A 16,775-nucleotide genomic window follows, 5' to 3' on the forward strand; every position below is an offset into this window, starting at 1 on the left:
GGGGGTCCCACTTCACTGGGAAGGGCGCTATGGGGAGGGGTGTCCTGCCCCACTGTGCAGGTGGGCTTGAGTGGGTCCCTGCCTCACTGTGCAGGTGGGCTATAGGGCGGGGGTCCCCACCTCACTGCGGGATAGGCTATGAGGGGGGTCCCTGCCCCACTGCACAGGGAGCCTATGGGGGGGGGGTGTCCCTGCCCTACTCGGGGTCCCTGCCCCACTGCACGGGTGAGCTATGGGAGGGGTCCCTGCCCCACTGCTGACACCGGGGGTTTCCTGCAGCCCCCCAATGCCGGGACGAGACCTGTGCCAGCCGGGACTGCCAGTGGATGCCGTGGGGGCCATGGGGGGGCTGCTCCCGCAGCTGCGGGGGGGGGCTGCAGCTCCGGCTCCGCGCGTACAGCCCCCCCGGGCCGGGGGGCCGCTGGTGCCCTGTCATGCTCAGCGCCAACGCCCAGCGCCGCGCCTGTGGGCTGCGTCCATGCACAGGTGCGGGGGGCTGGGGGGGGGGGGGGCGGGTTTTGGGGTGGGGAAGACTGTGGGGTCTGGGAGGCTGGTTGGGGTCTGGATGGCCTAAGTGAGGGGCTGGGGGGCTGTTTGGGGGAGTCGGGGGCTGGAGGGGGGTTCTGGGGGGCTGTTTGGGGTCTGGAGGGTGATTGGGGGTCCAGGAGTCCCTCCTGTGTGACTTCTCCCCCCCGGCTGGCAGTGGACGGCGACTGGTCGCCCTGGGGCCCCTGGTCGCGCTGTGACCGGAGCTGCGGGGGAGGCCGCTCCATCCGCAGCCGCTCCTGCACCCGCCCCCCCCCCAAAAATGGGGGGCAGCCCTGCCCCGGCGAGCGGCACCACCTGCGCCTCTGCAACCCGCAGCCCTGCGGTGCGGCTCGGGGCCTGGGGGGGGCTGGGGGCGGCACGGGGGCTCAGGGGTCTTGGGAGGCTGTTGGGCACAGGGGGGACACAGGGGGCTCAGGGGACTCAGGGAGCACAGGGGGACTGGGGGGGCTCAGGGGCCTTGGAGAGCTCCAGGAGCTTGGGGGACTCACTGGACTGGGCAGGCTGGGGGCACAGGGGGCTCGGGGGACACAGAGGGCTTGGGGGGGCTGGGGGGCTTGGGGTGCTCAGGGGGGCAGAGGGGGTCAGGGGGGACTTGTGGGGCAGAGGGGGCTTGGGGGACACAGAGGACTTGGGGTGCTCAGGGGGGCAGAGGGGGTCAGGGGGGATTTGTGAGGCACGGGGGGCTCGGGGGACACAGAGGGCTTGGGGGGGCTGGGGGGCTTGGGGTGCTCAGGGGGGCAGAGGGGGTCGGGGGGGACTTGTGGGGCACAGGGGGCATGGGGGACTCGGGGGGCTGGGGTAGGGGCACGCGTGGCACGGGGGGCTGGATGGGCTGTGGGCCGTGGCGTGGCGTGACAGGCGCGCGCAGGGGGGGGGCTGCCCTCCTGGTATGGCACGGGTGGGCTGCGCCAGCCGCTGCCCGCGGAGCTGCCGGGACCTGCAGGAGGGGCTGCGCTGCGGGGCCGAGCGCTGCCAGCCCGGCTGCCGCTGCCCCGACGGTGCGTCCGCCCACCGGGACCCCTCGCCCCGCCCCGGGACCCCCCGGCTCCCCCGGCCCCGGGGCTGGCAGGGCTCTGCGGCGGGGGATCCCCGCCCACCCCGTGCCCCGAGGGGGGGTCCCGGCCCCCCGCCGCCCCTGACCCCCCGGCCCCCCTCCGTAGGCACGCTGGAGCAGGATGGGGGCTGCGTGCCCCCTGCCCACTGCGAGTGCACGGACGCGGCAGGACACGCGTGGGAGCCGGGCAGCCAGCACCGCCGCGGCTGCCAGAGCTGCCTCTGCGCCGGGGGGCGTCTGCGCTGCGACCCCCCCAGCTGCCCGTCCCCTCCCTGCACCTGGGGCCCCTGGGGCCGCTGGGCCCCCTGCAGTGTCACCTGTGGGCACGGCCAGCAGGCCCGCCTCAGGTGGCACCACCTGGGGGCACGGGGGGCACGGAGGGGTGCTCGGCAGTCGAGGGGGGGACACATGGCACCCGCAAGGGGACATGGCACTCGGGGGGAATATGGGACCTGGGGGGACATGGGACCTGGGGGGACATGGTACCCACGTGGAGGACCTGGGACCCCAGGGGGGATATGACACCGGAGGGAGGGGGGACGACACGGCACTCAGGAAGGACAATGGGACCCAGGGAGCTACAGCGCTAGGGGAGGGTATGGGATCCAGGGGGACACAGCGCCCAGGGGGACATGGGATCCGGGGGGCATGTGGCATCCAGGGGGACACACCCAGGACCTGGAGGAGACCTGGGACTTGGCGGGGGGACATTGCACTTCATGGGAACATGGGACCTGGGAGAGCACAGCACCCAGGGGGGGACAGGGCACCCAGGGCGCCCAGTGGGGTCATGACACCCAGGGGGAGACATGGCACACAGGGCATTTGGGGGTGTGTGTGTCATGGTGCCTGGTGGGACACAGCATCTGGGGGGCACATGGGACCGGGGGTGGGGGGGACGTGGCACCCAGGGCACCTGGGGGTGGGCAGCAGGGTGGGAGCTGGTATGACCCCAGTACTCCATGTTCCCCCAGGACCCCTGTGGGGGACGACGAGTGTGGGGGGGCCGCAGGAGCAGAGCCGGGACTGTGCACTAGGGCCCTGCCCTCCGCTCTGCTTGGAGGGGGGCACCGAGCGCAGCCTGGGGGACACCTGGCCACAGGGTCACTGCCAGCAATGGTCAGTGCTGGGGCACGGGGGGGCTGGCGTGAGCTGCCCCCCCTGACCCATCCACCCTGTCCTGTGTTCCCTCAGCACCTGCACCCCTGAGGGCACCCAGTGCCAGGACATCCCCTGTGCCGGTGAGTGCCCCCCACGCCCCCCGCAGCGAAGGGGAGTGGTCAGGGGCATCACCGGCATCCCCAAGGGGTGCTGGGATGGTGCGACCCCCCCCAAACCCTGCGTGGCTGGTGCGACCCCCAGACCCTCCAGGAGGGTGCAGGACAGGACTGGGGTCCTGGTGGGACAAGGGGACCTGGGGTGCCGCATCCCCTTGTAACACGGCATATGTCCCCCCAGAGCCGGGGGATTGCGTGTGGGGTGCCTGGAGCCCCTGCTCCCGCTCCTGCGGCACTGGCCTGGCCACCCGGGAGGCCACCTGCCCCTGCCCCACCACCGGCGCCGCCTGCCACCGTGGCCGTGACCATGACCTCGGCCATGAGCTTGGCACACGCCGTGAGGTGCAGGCCTGCTACCTGCGCCCCTGCCCAGGTGGGCTGCCGGGGTGGCCAGGGGAAGGTCCCAGTAGGGTCCCTGGCCACCGTCACCCCATGCCCTGCTTGCCTGCAGCTGCCTGTCCCTGGAGCCCCTGGGGCCCCTGGAGCCCCTGCACCTGCCAGGACCCCCGGCAGCACCGGCACCGGCATCGGCTGGGCCCCGCTGGCTGTGCTGGCCTGGATGGGCAGAGCCGGGACTGCGACACCTCGGGGTGCTCAGGTGAGTGGTGGGGCTGCCTGCACCCCCTGCCCGCACCTCTGCCTGCCCTTCCTGGCTCCCTGCCTGCGCCCCCTGCCCATCCTGTGTGCTGCCTGCCCTGCCCCTGCCCGTCCCGGGGGGTGCGGGGGTGCCCTGCCCAGGGGCTCCCGCGTGACCCCTCCCACCGCAGAGGCCAGCTGTGCCCCCCCCCTTTGAGTTCCGGCCCTGTGGCCCCCCCTGCGACCAGCTCTGCTCCAGCCACCAGCGCCCCGAGCGCTGCCCGCAGCAGCCCCCCTGCCTGCCCGGCTGTGCCTGCCCACAGGTACGGGGAGGGGGGGGGGTTGGGGATGGGGGGGGTGGGGATGGGAGGGGGGAGGGATGGGGATGGGGATGGGATGGAGTGGGGTGGGGTGGGATGGGGATGGGATGGGGTGGGATGGGATTGAGATGAGGTGGGGACGAGATGGGGATGGGATGGGACAGGATGTGGTGGGGACAGGAACGGATGGGGTGGAGATGGGACCAGATGGAGTAGGGATGGGACGGGATGGGGATGGGGGTGGGATGGGGGAGGATGGGGTGGGGATGGGATGGATGAGCTGGGGCACAGCCCCACAGGATCGGGGGCCAGGAGAGCCTCTTCCCCGCATGGCCATGGCCAGGGTCAGGTGCTGATGCCCAACTGCTGCTGAAGAGGCAGGAGGGGTGGGGGTTGGGCTGTGGGGAGCAGATCTGCCCCCCTCACCCCCCCCCGCCATGGCCCCTATCCTGGCAGGGGCTGATGGAGCAGTCTGGGGGCTGCTTCCCCCCCACCCATTGCGGCTGCCTGCACCCCAGCAGCCCCCAGCCCCTGGCTGCTGGTGACACTGTGCTGCTGGGCTGCAAGGAGTGGTGAGTGGCGTGGGGGGGCACTGGGGGGCAGCCCCTCATGTGGGGGGCTGGGGGGCCGCGCCATGGCTCACCCACTGTTCTTCCCCACAGCATGTGTCAGAATGGGACCCTTCAGTGCAGCAGTGAGGGCTGCCAGGGTGAGTGCGGCCCCCTGGGCCCCCAGCCCCTTCCCCCTGCTTGGGGACCCCCTGTATCCCCCCTGGATGGGTGCGCTACATGCCCCACACATGGGGGGTCCCGAGGGGTTCCCAGCGGCTCCGTGTCCCCCCAGGGCTGCTACCGCTGAGCCCCTGGTCGGAGTGGGCGCCCTGCGGCCCCTGCCTGCCCCTGACCACGCTCGACCCCCGTGCCCTCGCCCAGCTGCTGGCCCAGCCGGTGCAGCAGTGGCTGGCGGAGGGGACACCGGCGAGGGTCTCGGCCCTGGCTGCTGTGCAGCATCGGTACCGAGCCTGCCTGGACCCCCAGACCGGGCTGCCCTGGGGTGGTGACGGGGCCGCCTGCTCAGCTGAGCTGCGGCAGGAGCGGCTCTGCCCGGACCCCCACATCTGCCAAGGTACTGGGGGGCTGCGGGGGGCTGCGGGTGCTGTGCAGTGCCATGCTGTGCCGGAGGTGTCCCCATGGGGTTGGTGCCGGCTGTGTCCCGCAGACCTCTGCCTCTGGAGCCCCTGGGGGCCCTGGGGGCCCTGCTGGGACCCCTGCGGTGGGGGCTACCGCCTGCGCCAGCGCCGGCCCCAGCACCCGGAGGGTGGTCAGCGGTGCCGCGGTGCCCGCTCCCAGAGCGAGAGCTGCAACACCACCGTGTGCCCAGGTAACCCCCAGCGCCCTGGGACCCCCGTGTGGCAGGTGAGGGTCGAGGTGAGCACTGTACCCCCGCTGCACCCCAACACCTGGCCGTGTGTCCAGGGGAGGTGTGCGAGAAGCAGGCACGGGTCTTTGCCGCACCCTGCGCCAACACCTGCCCCCGTGCCTGCGCTGACCTCTGGCCCCATGTCGAGTGTCTGCAGGGCCCCTGCGAACCGGGTACGTTCCCCCCCCGGCCCCCTGCAGCCCCATAGCACCGCGCCCCATCCCACAGGGCGGCCGCCAGAGCCCCCTGCCTCACAGCACTGGCTGCACCAGGTGCACTGGTGCACCCACCCCTTGCTCCTTCTGTCCCCACGACGGGGTCCCCCAGTCCCGCAGGGGGCTCGGGGCCACCCACAGCATCCATGGGTGCAGCCCCACTGCTCTCTGCCCCCAGGGTGCCGGTGCCCCCCGGGGCAGCTGCTGCAGGACGGGGCGTGCGTGCCCATCACCGAGTGCCGCTGCGGGCTGCCCGGCACCAACAGCAGCCAGGAGCTGCAGCCGGGACAGGCAGCTGAGCTGGAGTGCCACAGCTGGTGGGTGCCACGGTGGGGGGTGTGGTGGCAGGGTGGGCACGGCTGTGCCACCTGGCAGAGCCCCCGGGCAGGATGCTCATGCCGGCGTGGCTCCCGATGCAGCAAGTGCCAGAACGGGACTCTCACCTGCCCGGCTGCGGCATGTCCCTCCTATGGGCCTTGGTCCCTGTGGAGCCCCTGCTCCCGCAGCTGTGGCGGCGGCAACAGCTCCCGGCACCGTGACTGCCAGGAGAGCGCCGGAGGGGTGCCCTGCAGTGCTGAGGGCACAGAGGAGACGGCCAAGTGCAACCCACAGCCCTGCCCTGGTGAGTACCACCATGGTGGGCTGGGTGATGGGATGGTGGGATGGTGGGATGGATGGTGGGATGGCAGGATGGTGTGACAATGGAACAGTGGGATGGATGGTGGGATGGTGGGACAGTGGGATGGTGAGATGGACAGTAGGACAGTAAGGCAGTGGGATGGATGGTGGGACAGTGGGATGGTGCGACAGCGGGACAGTGTGATGGCAGGATGGTGGGATGGATGGCGGGACAGTGGGATGGTGGGATGGCAGCATTAATGGTAGGATGGTGGCACAGTGGGACAATGGAATGGATAGTGGGACAGGAGGACAGTGTGACAGCAGGATAGTGGGACAGCGAGATAGCAGGATGGATGCTGGAGAGTGTAAGGATTGATAGCAGGATGGTGGGACAGTGGGATGGTGGGATGGCAGGGGCTGGTGCTGAGCCCCTGCTCCCCCTGCAGCAGGTTGCCAGCTGAGCCCCTGGTCCCCGTGGAGCCCCTGCAGTGCCAGCTGTGGCGGGGGCACCTCTGAGCGGCACCGGGAGCTGCTGCCGGGCCCAGGGGGCCAGGATGAACCGTGCCCCCTCCTGCCGCTGCTGCTGCACCGCATCTGCAACCCCCGCAACTGCTCGCCGGGTATGGGGGGGGCCAGCGGCTTTGCCAGTTGGGCCACGGGTGTTGGGCCGGGGTGGGGGGCTCCTGGCTGCAGCTGCCACCTCCTCACCCTGCAGAGTGCCCCGGTGGGCAGGTGTACGGGGACTGCGCCAATGCCTGCCCCCGCACCTGCACCCACCTGCGCCCAGGGACGAGGTGCTTGCCGGAGAGCTGCCAGCCTGGCTGCGCCTGCCCGCCCGGACAGGTCCAGCTGCATCCCCAGAGCCCTCCCCACAGCCCCTGGGGACCCCTGCCACCATGAGGACCCCCTGCCACCCCAGGGACCACCCTGCCATTCACCTCTCCAGGGACCCACCACCACCTTGGGAACCACCCTGCCACCCACCTTCCCATGGCCACCGTGCCACCCCAGGGACACCCCTGCCACAAACCTCCCCATGCCCCACCTGCCACATACCTCCCTGGAGACCCACCACCACCCTGGGAACCCCCTGCCACCCACCACCCAGAGACCCTCCTGCCACCCACTTGCCTGCTCCTCACCTCCTACCCAGAACCCCTCTAGGCTGGGGGTCCTGGGGGGCTGGGATGGCTCAGCCCAGGCTTGGGTCAGGGGCGTCGGGTCACTGCTGGGTGTCGCACAGGTGCTGCAGGATGGGGCCTGTGTCCCCCCTGAGCAGTGCCGCTGCCAGCTGCCCCCCACCCTGCCCGGGGCCCACAACCTCTCGCAGGCGCAGGCACAGCAGGAGCATGCGCCGGGCAGCCGCATCCAGCATGGCTGCAGCAGCTGGTGGGTGCTGCGGCCCCTGGCATCGCCCCCCGGCATCGTCCCATGGCTGCCTCACCCCTGGAGGGGCCGAGCCAGAGTCCGGGGGCTCAGCGGGTGCTGATCCCCTTGTTCTGTCTGCAGCGTCTGCATTCGCGGTGCCTTCAACTGCTCCCAGGAGGACTGTGATGGTGAGACCCCCGTCCCTGTCCCTGTGCTGCAGCCCCCATGCCGCAGCCCCCACATCTCACCCCCTCTGCAGCGGACTGCCTGTGGTCCCCATGGTCCCCCTGGTCCCCCTGCTCGGTGACGTGCGGGACGGGCGAGCGGGTCTCCCGCCGGCACCTGCTCCGGCAGCACCTGTACGAGGGGGCAGAGTGCCTGGGGCCCCCCACCCGCCGGACCCTCTGCAGCCTCCCTGCCTGCCGTGAGTCTGCCACACCGTGCCTTGACCCTGGGCAGGAGGCATCAGGGGGCTGCGAGGTGCCGGGGCTGCGGTGCCTGTGCCGGGGTGTCAAGGCACTGGTGCCATGCGCTGTGTCATGTGCAGCCTGCCCGGTGGGTGAGCGCTGGCAGGGCCCCCATGAGCCGGCCAGCTGCCAGTGGAGCTGCCAGGAACTCTCCAGCGACCCCCCCAGCAACTGCAGTGGCCCCCCCACCCCCGGCTGTGCTTGCCAGCCTGGCCGCTACCGCAACAGCACCGGGCACTGTGTGCTGGCCGCCCACTGCGAGTGCTGGCACCGCGGGCAGCTCCGCCAGGTGAGCACTGCAGGGGGGCTGGCTTGGGGGTGCCCCGCTGCACCCTCTGGTGAGGCTGAGGCCCGTCTGTCTGTGCCCCCCCCAGGCTGGCAGCGAGTGGCAGGAGGGGTGCGAGACCTGCCGCTGCCTCGACGGGCAGGTGGCCTGCGCCGCCCGGTGCCCCCGCCTCATTTGCTCCGAGGTGTGGGGCATGCGGGGGGAGGGGGCCCGCGTGGGGAGGGGGCATGAATAGGGAGGGGAAATGTGTGGGAGGGGGTATGCGTGGGGAGGAGGCGTGTGTGGGGAGCATGCATAGGGAGGGGGCACATGTCGGGAGAGGGCATTTGGGCAGTGGGGAGGGGGCATGTGTGGGGAGAAGGCATGAGTGGGGAGGGAGCATGTGGGGGGGCATGTGAGGAGGGGGCACTTGTGGGGAGGGGGCATATATGGGAACAGAGCACTGGGGGGGAGGCATGCATGGGAAGGGAGCACCCGTGGGGAAGGGGCACGCATGGGGCTGGGGTTCATGTGGCACTGGGGCACGTGTGGGGAGAAGACACGTGGGGGGTCACGTGTGAGGAGGGGTCGTGTGTGAGGAGGAGACACCTGTGGGGGGGGACACCCGTGGGGAGAAGACACCTGTGGGGGGTCACACGTGGGGAAGGGACACTCGTGGGGAGGAGTCACCTGCAGAGGTCGCGCATGGGGAGGGGACACCCGTGGGGGGGTCAGGCGCGGGGCTGAGGCGGGGTCCGCAGGGCGCGGTGAAGGTGCGGGACCCGGGCGGCTGCTGCCCCGTGTGCCGGGAGGAGTGGCCCGGTAAGTCCCCGCGGGGCCGCGCTGCGAGTGGGGGGGCCGCGCGTGGGGCACGGCCGCCGCCAGCATCCCGGCCGTGCCCCGCCCCCGCAGAGGACCCCCCCTCCTCCTGCCGCCGCTTCACCGAGCGCCGCACGATCGTGGCGGGACCCTGCGCGCTGCCCGGTGTCGAGGTCGCCTATTGCGCCGGACGCTGCCGCTCCCGCACCGCCGTCACCGCCGAGGTTAGCGGGGGGGTGCAGGAGCTGGGGTGGGTTCCCGGTGCCGCCCCCCCACCGCAGCTGCCCGCCCCCCGCAGGAGCCGTACCTGCAGAGCGTCTGCGAGTGCTGCAGCTACCGGCTGGACGCCGGCAGCCCGGTGCGCGTCCTGCAGCTGCCGTGCCCCGCCGGGCCCCCCCGCGCCGTGCTGCTGCCGCTCATCCGCGCCTGCCACTGCGGCCGCTGCCAGGGTGAGCGGGGGGGGGGGGCTCCAGCCCCCCCGCGGGGTGCGGCATCCCGAGCCCGCCCGAACCCCTCTCTCCCTCAGGCGGGGATTTCTCCCGGCGCTGAGGACCCCCCGGGATGTGCCCCGTCCCGCCCCGCCCGGCAGCGAACCTGCGGGAACGGCCCCACACCTGGCACCCGGCGGGGGGGGCGGGGGGCTCGGGTGGGGACTGGGGGATACTGGGAGGGTGACCGGGGGGACTGGGAAAAGCCTGGGGGAGGTGACCGGAGGGGGAGACTGGGGGAACTGGGAAGGGCTCCGGGAGTGACTGGGGGGACTGGGAAGGGTTCAGGGAAGAACTGGGGGGCACTGGGAGGGGGACTGGGAAAAGCTTGGGAGAGGCGACCGGAGGGGGAGACTGGGGAACTGGGAAGGGCTCCGGGAGCGACTGGAGGGACTGAGAAGAGTTCAGGGAAGAACTGGGGGGCACTGGGAGGGGGACTGGGAAAGGCTTGGGGGAGGTGACCCAGGGGGCAGACTGGGAGAACTGGGAAGGGCTCCGGGAGCAACTGGGGGGACTGGGAAGGGTTCAGGAAGAACTGGGGGGCACTGGGAGGGGGACTGGGAAAGGCTTGGGGGAGGCGACCCAGGGGACAGACTGGGGGAACTGGGAAGGGCTGAAGGAGGAACTAGGAAGGGCTCAGGGTGGGACTGGGGGGCACTGGGAGGGGGACTGAGGGCACTGGGAAAGGCTTGGGGGAGGCTACCAGGGGGCAGACTGAAGGAACTGGGAAGGGCTGAGGGAGGGTCTGGGCAGGATCAGGGAGGGTACTGGAGCAACTGGGAAAGCCTCAGGGAGGGACTGGGCGGCACCAGGGAGGGGACTGGGGGAACTGGTGAGGTCTGGCGGAGGGACTGGGGGAGGATCGGGGGATGAAGGGGGACCAAGAGGATCCAGGGGGAACTGGGGGTCACAGGGAGGGACTGGGGTGACCGGGGGGGGGTACAGGGGGTGGCTCAGGGAGGGGCCAGAGAGAGGGCTCAGATGGACCGGGAGGGGCTGGGCGGGACAGGGAAGGACTGGGGGGGACACGGGAGGGACCGTGAAGGGCTCGGGGAGGCCAGGGGCACCGGGGGGCCGCAGCAGCAGCCTCACGGCAGATGCACAGCTGGGGGGGGGGGGGCATATCCCGCCCCCTCCCCAGAGCATCCCGGCGGGGGGAGGGGGGCACTGGCTGTGGAAATAAAGCTCACGGTGGGGGAACGCTGGGAACCAGCAGCAAAGTGCAGCAGCGTCTTTAAAAGGAGCCCCGGTGGGCTCAGAGGTGGTGACCCCCTCCCTTCCCCCCGGGACCACCACCCCAGCCCGTGGTACCCTCGGGCTGGATGAAGGTGAAACGACCCCAACCCACTGGTTCCTTATGCACCAACACGCAGCTCAGGGGTGGGGGCAGGGGCCGGGGGCTCAGGGTGGTGCCTTTGGGCCAGTCCCGCTGGGGGCTGCTCACCGGTGGGTAATTGGGGGGGGGGAGGGCAGAAGTGGCACCCACCGAGCCACACTTCTGGCACTAACGGATCTATGGGTGGCGGCATGTCCTGGGTCTGGCTGCCTTTAGAAATGGAGACAGGCCCTCTCGTGGGGGGGGCTGGGGGTGTTTGGGGCCCTCTGGGGGCTTTTGGTGAGGAGCTGGGGGGGCAGAGTGGCTGCAGGGGGAGTGGGTGATGTGACTCAGATCGACTGTGTTTGCGGGGACTAAGACCGCGGCAGTGCCTGGGATGCTGTGAGGGATGACGCCCATCCCGGCTTTCTTGGTGTGACACCTGCAAACTCCTTCACTGGCTGCCACTAACCCAGCTCTGCAGGAGCCCCTGACCTCACCCTAGCCCAGCAACGCCCCCATCCAAGCTCTGTAACCCTCTCCAGGCCCCCCAGCTCAGCAGCCCCCCTAAGCCCAGCAGGTCCCACCAGACACACACACACACACCCAGTTCCACAGCCCCCCAAGCCCAGCAGCCCCTGCCAGACCCACCCCAGCTGCCTGGCACCCATCTGAAGCCAAACCTGAGAGCTGAGCTTTGACTGATGCACCCACCAACCCCCAGCTCCAGCTTTTTTGGGGGAAATAAAGGGAAATTTGGAGCACAAGTGGTTTTCTGCTTCTGTCTGATTGAAAAAAAAAAACCCCAACTAAAATTACAAACAGCTGATGGGAAGAGCAGTTGGGTCTGGGAGGGTCCGGCACCTCTCGACAAGATGAGCCCCCAACCCTCGGGACGCTGCTTCAGCCCTGGGCAGACCCCACCGCTCACTGCTCCTGGCTGGGCAAGGGGCTTCCTAGGGACGAGCAGGGGGATGCCCGCCCCGGCGCTGCTGCAGCGCTCCTTGCTTGTCCTCAGCGTTGAGAAGACTTTTATTTACTTTCCCGGTGGAAAAATAAAGCAGCACCTTCCCCTCTGTCCTGTAATCCATCCTGACCACACCGTGGGTTATTGCGCTTCCCCCATCCCAGCAGCTAGTCCCGCACCCATGGCTCTACCGCAGCAGCTGCCGGTGCCGTGGGGCCCAGCGTGGTGGGGAAGGGGCTGCGGTGACAGCTCCCCCACCGGCAGGTGCCATGTGTCCCCAGGGAGCGGCTGAGGAGGAGGCAGCCCACACCTGTGAGGATGCTTCTCCAGGCTCACGTGTGGCTGCTCTGGTGGCTGGTGCTGTGGGTGACCCCCCCGCAGCCCCCCCCTGCAGCAGCCCCTCGCACCCCAGGGACCCTTCAGCAGCAGCTTCAGGGGGCAGTGGGCTGCAGGGGCAGCCACGGGCCAGGGGTGCCATGGGTGCGCTGGTGGGCCAGCATGATCCGCTCATCTTGAAACCGCTTCTTGTGGCTGCTGCGCTGGTAAGGATTGACCTTCCCCACCCCCTGCCGGGGGCAGACACCCCCGCCCCATCCCACCAGCCACCCTCCAGCATGGCCAGCAAGCCCCCGTGCACCCGCTGGTGGCTCTTCAGGTGCTGCTTCTGGCTGCAGGTCTTGCCGCACTCGCCGCTTCTCACCGGTGTGGATGTGCTGGTACAAGGTGAGGGTCTTCTTGTCCCGGAAGGCCTTGGGGCAGTGGGTGCAGGCGAAGGGGTACTCCCTGCTGCGGATGCACTGGTGGCTGACCAGGTTGTGCTCCTGGCTGAAGTGGTGGCCACAGTGGCTGCAGGCGAAGGGCTTCTCGCCAGTGTGAATGCACCAGTGGCTCAGCAGGTGATGCTTCTGAGTGAAGTGCTTGCCGCAGTCGGCACAGCCGAAGGGCTTCTCCCCACCGTGCACCTTCTGGTGCGATGCCAGGACCTGCCTCAGCCAAAAGCAGCAGCCACACTGCAGGCAGGGGAAGGGCCATGCCGCCATGTGCATCTGCTGGTGTTTCCACAGGTCCCGGCTCTTGCCCAAGCTCTTCCCCCTCCACGCAGCTGCAGGGCTCTTGGGGGCCAGGGGCCTGCAGGGCGGCAGCGGCTTGGCCAGGATGCCAGGCTGGTGTCGGGGGGTGTCCGGCTTCCTGGCGTGGGTCTTCTGGTGACACAAGGTTCCCTGGGAGGGGAAGCCCTTCCTGCAGCAGGGGCAGCCAAAGGGCCGCTCGCCCATGTGGCTCCGCTCGTGAATGGCCAGCGCTGTCTGGCTCTTGAAGCTCTTGTTGCACTCGGGGCATGTCGGGGGGGGGGTGTCTTCTCCAGCAGCTGGGGGGTGGGGAGCAGGTGGTGGTGCCCCAATGGGCCCCCCTGGCTCCTGCCCAGCTGGCTGTGAGCCAAGCACCCCTGCCGCCTCCTGCCCCACTTGGGCAGCACAGTGGGTGTCAGCATCCCTGCAGGGACCCCCCCAGCCTCCCACTGCCTCCAGGCATCACTGGCTGCTGGGGAGGATGGAGGGGTCAGTGCTGGGGCTGAGCACGTGGGACCACTCCCCGTGGGGAGCAGCACAGGCACCCTGCCAGCCGCCCACCCTCCCCAGTGTATGGAGCACCCAAGGCCGAGGGGACAATGCTGGCAGATCCTCCCCCCCGCCCCCCCCCCCCAGCGCCCTAGTACCTGCCTGGGATGGGAGTCCAGCGCCTCTGCTGTGCCCCAGAGGGTTGACATGCATGGTGTCTCTTCTCGCTCCATCTTGCAGATGATCTCAGGCTTGAAGGCAGGCCAACCTGTCCAGGCAGAGAGCCAAGGACCCCCCACCTGCACCCCTGGGACGGCTTGCGGCCCCCTCAGCCCTGCACCTGCAGCCCCCTTGCCCCTCGCTTTCGGCACCCCAGCAGCTCTCCCTCAGGCAGGATGCTGGGGAGGGCTCAGGGTGGTGTGGGGGGCTTAGGCTGGGCAGGAGGGAGTGTGGTGGTGCTGAGAGGGGTCTGAACGCTGTAGAGGAATCATAGAGGAATGACGGCAAGTTAATTAACATTGATAATATACAGCTGTGGGCTGGCTTCAGGGGCGGTGGGTTGGCTGACTTGGATAAGGTGCAGCTGTGGCTGGTTCCTGCTGAGTAGTTAAATAGCTGTAAGGGGGATGGAAGGGGAGCACTGGGTGAAAAGAGACCTGGAAGAAGCAGAGGGAGGAGAGACAAGGGGAAGGATGCAGGTGAGGCAAGAAGCAGAGGGACTGGGCTGAAGAGGCTGAAGAAACAGCACAGACAGTAGATAAACTGTTGAAACCTTGTGGGGTTTTGGTGGCTGTGCCAGGGCAAGGTGTGGGAGCTACTTATTGAAGTTAACCTGGTATGTGATGGTAAAAGCCTTGTTACAGCCAGCTAGTTTGTTAGTGCTGTGACAGAACCCCAGCACAGGCTGCCAGTGGGGCAATGCCCCAGGCCGGACAGGGCTGGGGGCATTTGGGTGATGCCCTTAACATGGTTTGGCTTTTGGTCAGGCTTGAAGTGCTCAGGTGGGGCGGTGGGGGGGGGGATATGATTATTGGTGTGGGGCCCTTCCCACTGAAACAAGCCATCCCACACCACCCCAGGCCTGCTCCCAGTTGGAAGCTGCCCAGCTGGGTAAAACCTGCCGGCAGCTGCTGCAGCAGTGCTTGGGCAGCACCAGTTGCTGCCAGCTTTTCTATTTTAGGGCCCCCAGCCGATGAGGGGGGATTCTGGCTCAACCCTGGCCCAGTAGCACCGGAGAGTCCTCACCTAGCGAGGTTACTGCCTGGTAGTTGTCCAGCATCGCCTCCTGGTAGAGCCGCCGCTGCCATGCCACCAGCTGTGCCCGCACCTTCGGGGAGAAGTACATGGCCATGTTCTCGCGCGTCACTAGCACCTGGAGCGAGTAGCATGCCTGGCTCAGTGCTGGCAGGCGTGCTGGGGGCAGTGGCACCACGAGGAGCGCTTGGAGCATCCCATGCCAGTGAAGGCAACAGGTGGTGCAGCAGGGTCACTGTGGCATGGGGGGCTCGCTCAGCCTGTCCCAGGTGGGGGCAGCCCACCAGCCGCACCAGGAGAGGGCAGACTGGCAGGCCTGCGGGGGTTCCCGTGACCCACGCAGAGCAGCGGGGACCTGTGTCGCACACCGGAGCCCTCGCCAGGGCAGGGTGCAGCTCTGCGACACCAGGCCTGGCAGCAGGCATGCTCCTGCCCACGGTGTGGCTCGGCAGGTAACGCCGGGGGTACCATGCACCGTGCCAGGTCTCCAAGCGCTTCCCTCCCACCTTGTAGCAACCGGACCCCTGGCCCTGGGGGTTCTGCACCATGGCACCAACCACAGGGAGCTCAGCCTGTGGCACACTGGCTGCCATGGCTCTGCATGCCGGCAGCAAGGGGCGAGCAGCTGGGCTTATGGTGTGTGCCAGGGCAGTGCTGGCACCCACCTCACCAGAGCTGTTGGCGAGTGGGCAGGGGCACCCACTGTGTATCTGGGAGGGCGGAGGTGGGATGTGCTGGACTCCGCAGGAGCTTCCAGTCCCGTGACCAGCTGCACCAGCACAGCAAGGATGGCTGTTCCATGCCAAACACAATATTTGGACTAATGAATTGGGGCAGAATGCACCCACACGCCACCAGCTGCACTGCCCCAGGCCCCAACAACCACCAGCACAGGTACCGTCCCTGAGCCCATTGCCTGCACTGCCGGCCGGGCTGGCACAGTGGTGAGAATTGCCAATACAGACAGGGGTTTGGGGGGCTCCTGGTGCCCCAAAGCTGGCTATGTCCATCTGGGGGGGCTGACCATCCATCCCTCCATCCTGGGGGGCTAAACATCCATCTGGGGTAGCAGGGGGGCTGAGCACCCATCTTGGGGTACTGACCATCCATTCCCCCCCAGTCTGGGTGGCTGACCATCCACCCCGCCACACCCTGGGGGGCTGAGCACCCTTGGTGTGTGGGAGTGCAGTGCTCCCCAGGCTGGATGGGGGGGGCGGTGCAGGGGAGGGCAGTGGGGAGCCCGGTGGGGGGTGTTTGCAGCAGCCCTGAGGGTGGTGGGGGCAGTGCCCACCCCAGTACCGCAGGCTGCCACCCCTACCTGTGCCGAGAGAGGCAGCCCCAGGGTGGGAGCGGCACGTCAGCACGGTAGGCACCGGTGCCCACGGGAGGTGTAGTCCCACCGGTGGGAGACCAGCACCCTGCCTGCCCCCATGGCCCCAGCACAGGGATGGGGGGGCACCCCCTGCCCCGTCCCCACGGGCCCACTGCAGGGATGTCCCCCACACACACACACTGCAGAGATGCAGGTGCCCCCCCACCCCCGGGGATGAGGGTGCCTCCCACAGCCTTGCTGCAGGGATGTGGATGCCCTCCCCCCATGCTGTGAGATGTGAGTGTCCCCCATGCTCCCACCCTTAGGGACACCTGTGCCCCCTGCGGCCCCCCACTGCAGGGCTGTGAGTGGCCCCCCCCCGGGGTGTGTGCCCCCCCTGGTCCCACTGCAGGGCTGTGGGTGCCCTGTTGTGCTTTGGGCACTGCACTGGGGGCAACCTCTCTGGGGGGTTGGGCATGGGGCACTACCTGTGTCAGGACAGCAGCTGGCTGAGTGGCCCCCTCACACCTGGGCCTGCACTCAGGGCTTGAGCTGTTCTTTTCCTTCTTCCTCTTTTCCTTACAATTTACAATTTTTTTATTATTCTTTCATTATTAAACTCTTTTGATGCCAACCTCCAGGGAGACGGGCTGCATGGTGCTGCCCAGGTCAAAGCGTGGTGGGTAGCAAGGCAGGGGCAGCTGGGGGGTTCTGCACACACCGGGCTGTTACCGTGAGCCAGTGGCTGCTGGCCATGCATGTGATGCTTGCAATGCTTGGGTGAGTGGTTCCTTCCTGTGCCCCGTGCTGCCAAGGTGCCTTCCTGTGAGCCAGGGCGGGGGGTGATGCTTCTGTCCCCCCCAAGCAGGTCCACAGTCATGGATGGGGCTGGGTGCTGGGGAGAGGCAGTGGGACCCCGTGGCAAGGAGGGAT

At 68.9% G+C, this 16,775-nt stretch overlaps 2 protein-coding genes across 2 annotated transcripts in view; one reads left to right on the plus strand and one right to left on the minus strand.

The window, feature by feature from the left end:
* Nucleotides 1–9,499, plus strand: part of LOC121086535 (SCO-spondin-like) — a 30,585-nt gene extending 21,086 nt beyond the window's left edge. Inside the window, exons 59-84 of the mRNA XM_040590437.1 lie at nucleotides 280–486; nucleotides 704–876; nucleotides 1,418–1,547; nucleotides 1,710–1,886; nucleotides 2,578–2,722; nucleotides 2,798–2,844; nucleotides 3,062–3,222; nucleotides 3,648–3,779; nucleotides 4,233–4,348; nucleotides 4,439–4,485; nucleotides 4,620–4,901; nucleotides 4,995–5,156; nucleotides 5,252–5,368; nucleotides 5,589–5,727; nucleotides 5,830–6,032; nucleotides 6,478–6,651; nucleotides 6,747–6,874; nucleotides 7,275–7,420; nucleotides 7,541–7,587; nucleotides 7,659–7,823; nucleotides 7,947–8,155; nucleotides 8,241–8,336; nucleotides 8,893–8,953; nucleotides 9,044–9,174; nucleotides 9,249–9,399; nucleotides 9,477–9,499. Of these exons, the coding sequence (XP_040446371.1) occupies nucleotides 280–486; nucleotides 704–876; nucleotides 1,418–1,547; nucleotides 1,710–1,886; nucleotides 2,578–2,722; nucleotides 2,798–2,844; nucleotides 3,062–3,222; nucleotides 3,648–3,779; nucleotides 4,233–4,348; nucleotides 4,439–4,485; nucleotides 4,620–4,901; nucleotides 4,995–5,156; nucleotides 5,252–5,368; nucleotides 5,589–5,727; nucleotides 5,830–6,032; nucleotides 6,478–6,651; nucleotides 6,747–6,874; nucleotides 7,275–7,420; nucleotides 7,541–7,587; nucleotides 7,659–7,823; nucleotides 7,947–8,155; nucleotides 8,241–8,336; nucleotides 8,893–8,953; nucleotides 9,044–9,174; nucleotides 9,249–9,399; nucleotides 9,477–9,499 (3,569 nt within the window). The remainder of the gene's footprint in view (nucleotides 1–279; nucleotides 487–703; nucleotides 877–1,417; nucleotides 1,548–1,709; nucleotides 1,887–2,577; nucleotides 2,723–2,797; nucleotides 2,845–3,061; nucleotides 3,223–3,647; nucleotides 3,780–4,232; nucleotides 4,349–4,438; nucleotides 4,486–4,619; nucleotides 4,902–4,994; nucleotides 5,157–5,251; nucleotides 5,369–5,588; nucleotides 5,728–5,829; nucleotides 6,033–6,477; nucleotides 6,652–6,746; nucleotides 6,875–7,274; nucleotides 7,421–7,540; nucleotides 7,588–7,658; nucleotides 7,824–7,946; nucleotides 8,156–8,240; nucleotides 8,337–8,892; nucleotides 8,954–9,043; nucleotides 9,175–9,248; nucleotides 9,400–9,476) is intronic.
* Nucleotides 9,500–12,151: 2,652 nt separating this feature from the next.
* Nucleotides 12,152–13,211, minus strand: LOC121086536 (gastrula zinc finger protein XlCGF7.1-like). Its single transcript, XM_040590438.1, has one exon. It carries the CDS (start codon nucleotides 12,992–12,994, stop codon nucleotides 12,152–12,154), a length of 843 nt encoding a protein of 280 aa, XP_040446372.1. The 5' UTR covers nucleotides 12,995–13,211.
* Nucleotides 13,212–16,775: the final 3,564 nt, after the last annotated feature.

The sequence above is a fragment of the Falco naumanni genome, chromosome 4, assembly GCF_017639655.2.
Source record: "Falco naumanni isolate bFalNau1 chromosome 4, bFalNau1.pat, whole genome shotgun sequence".
In the NCBI taxonomy this organism is placed as follows: domain Eukaryota; kingdom Metazoa; phylum Chordata; class Aves; order Falconiformes; family Falconidae; genus Falco; species Falco naumanni.

Coding starts and splice junctions, on each gene's coding strand:
- LOC121086536 (XM_040590438.1), bottom strand. CDS start 12,994: ATGGGCGAGCGGCCCTTTGGCTGCCCCTGCTGCAGGAAGGGCTTCCCC.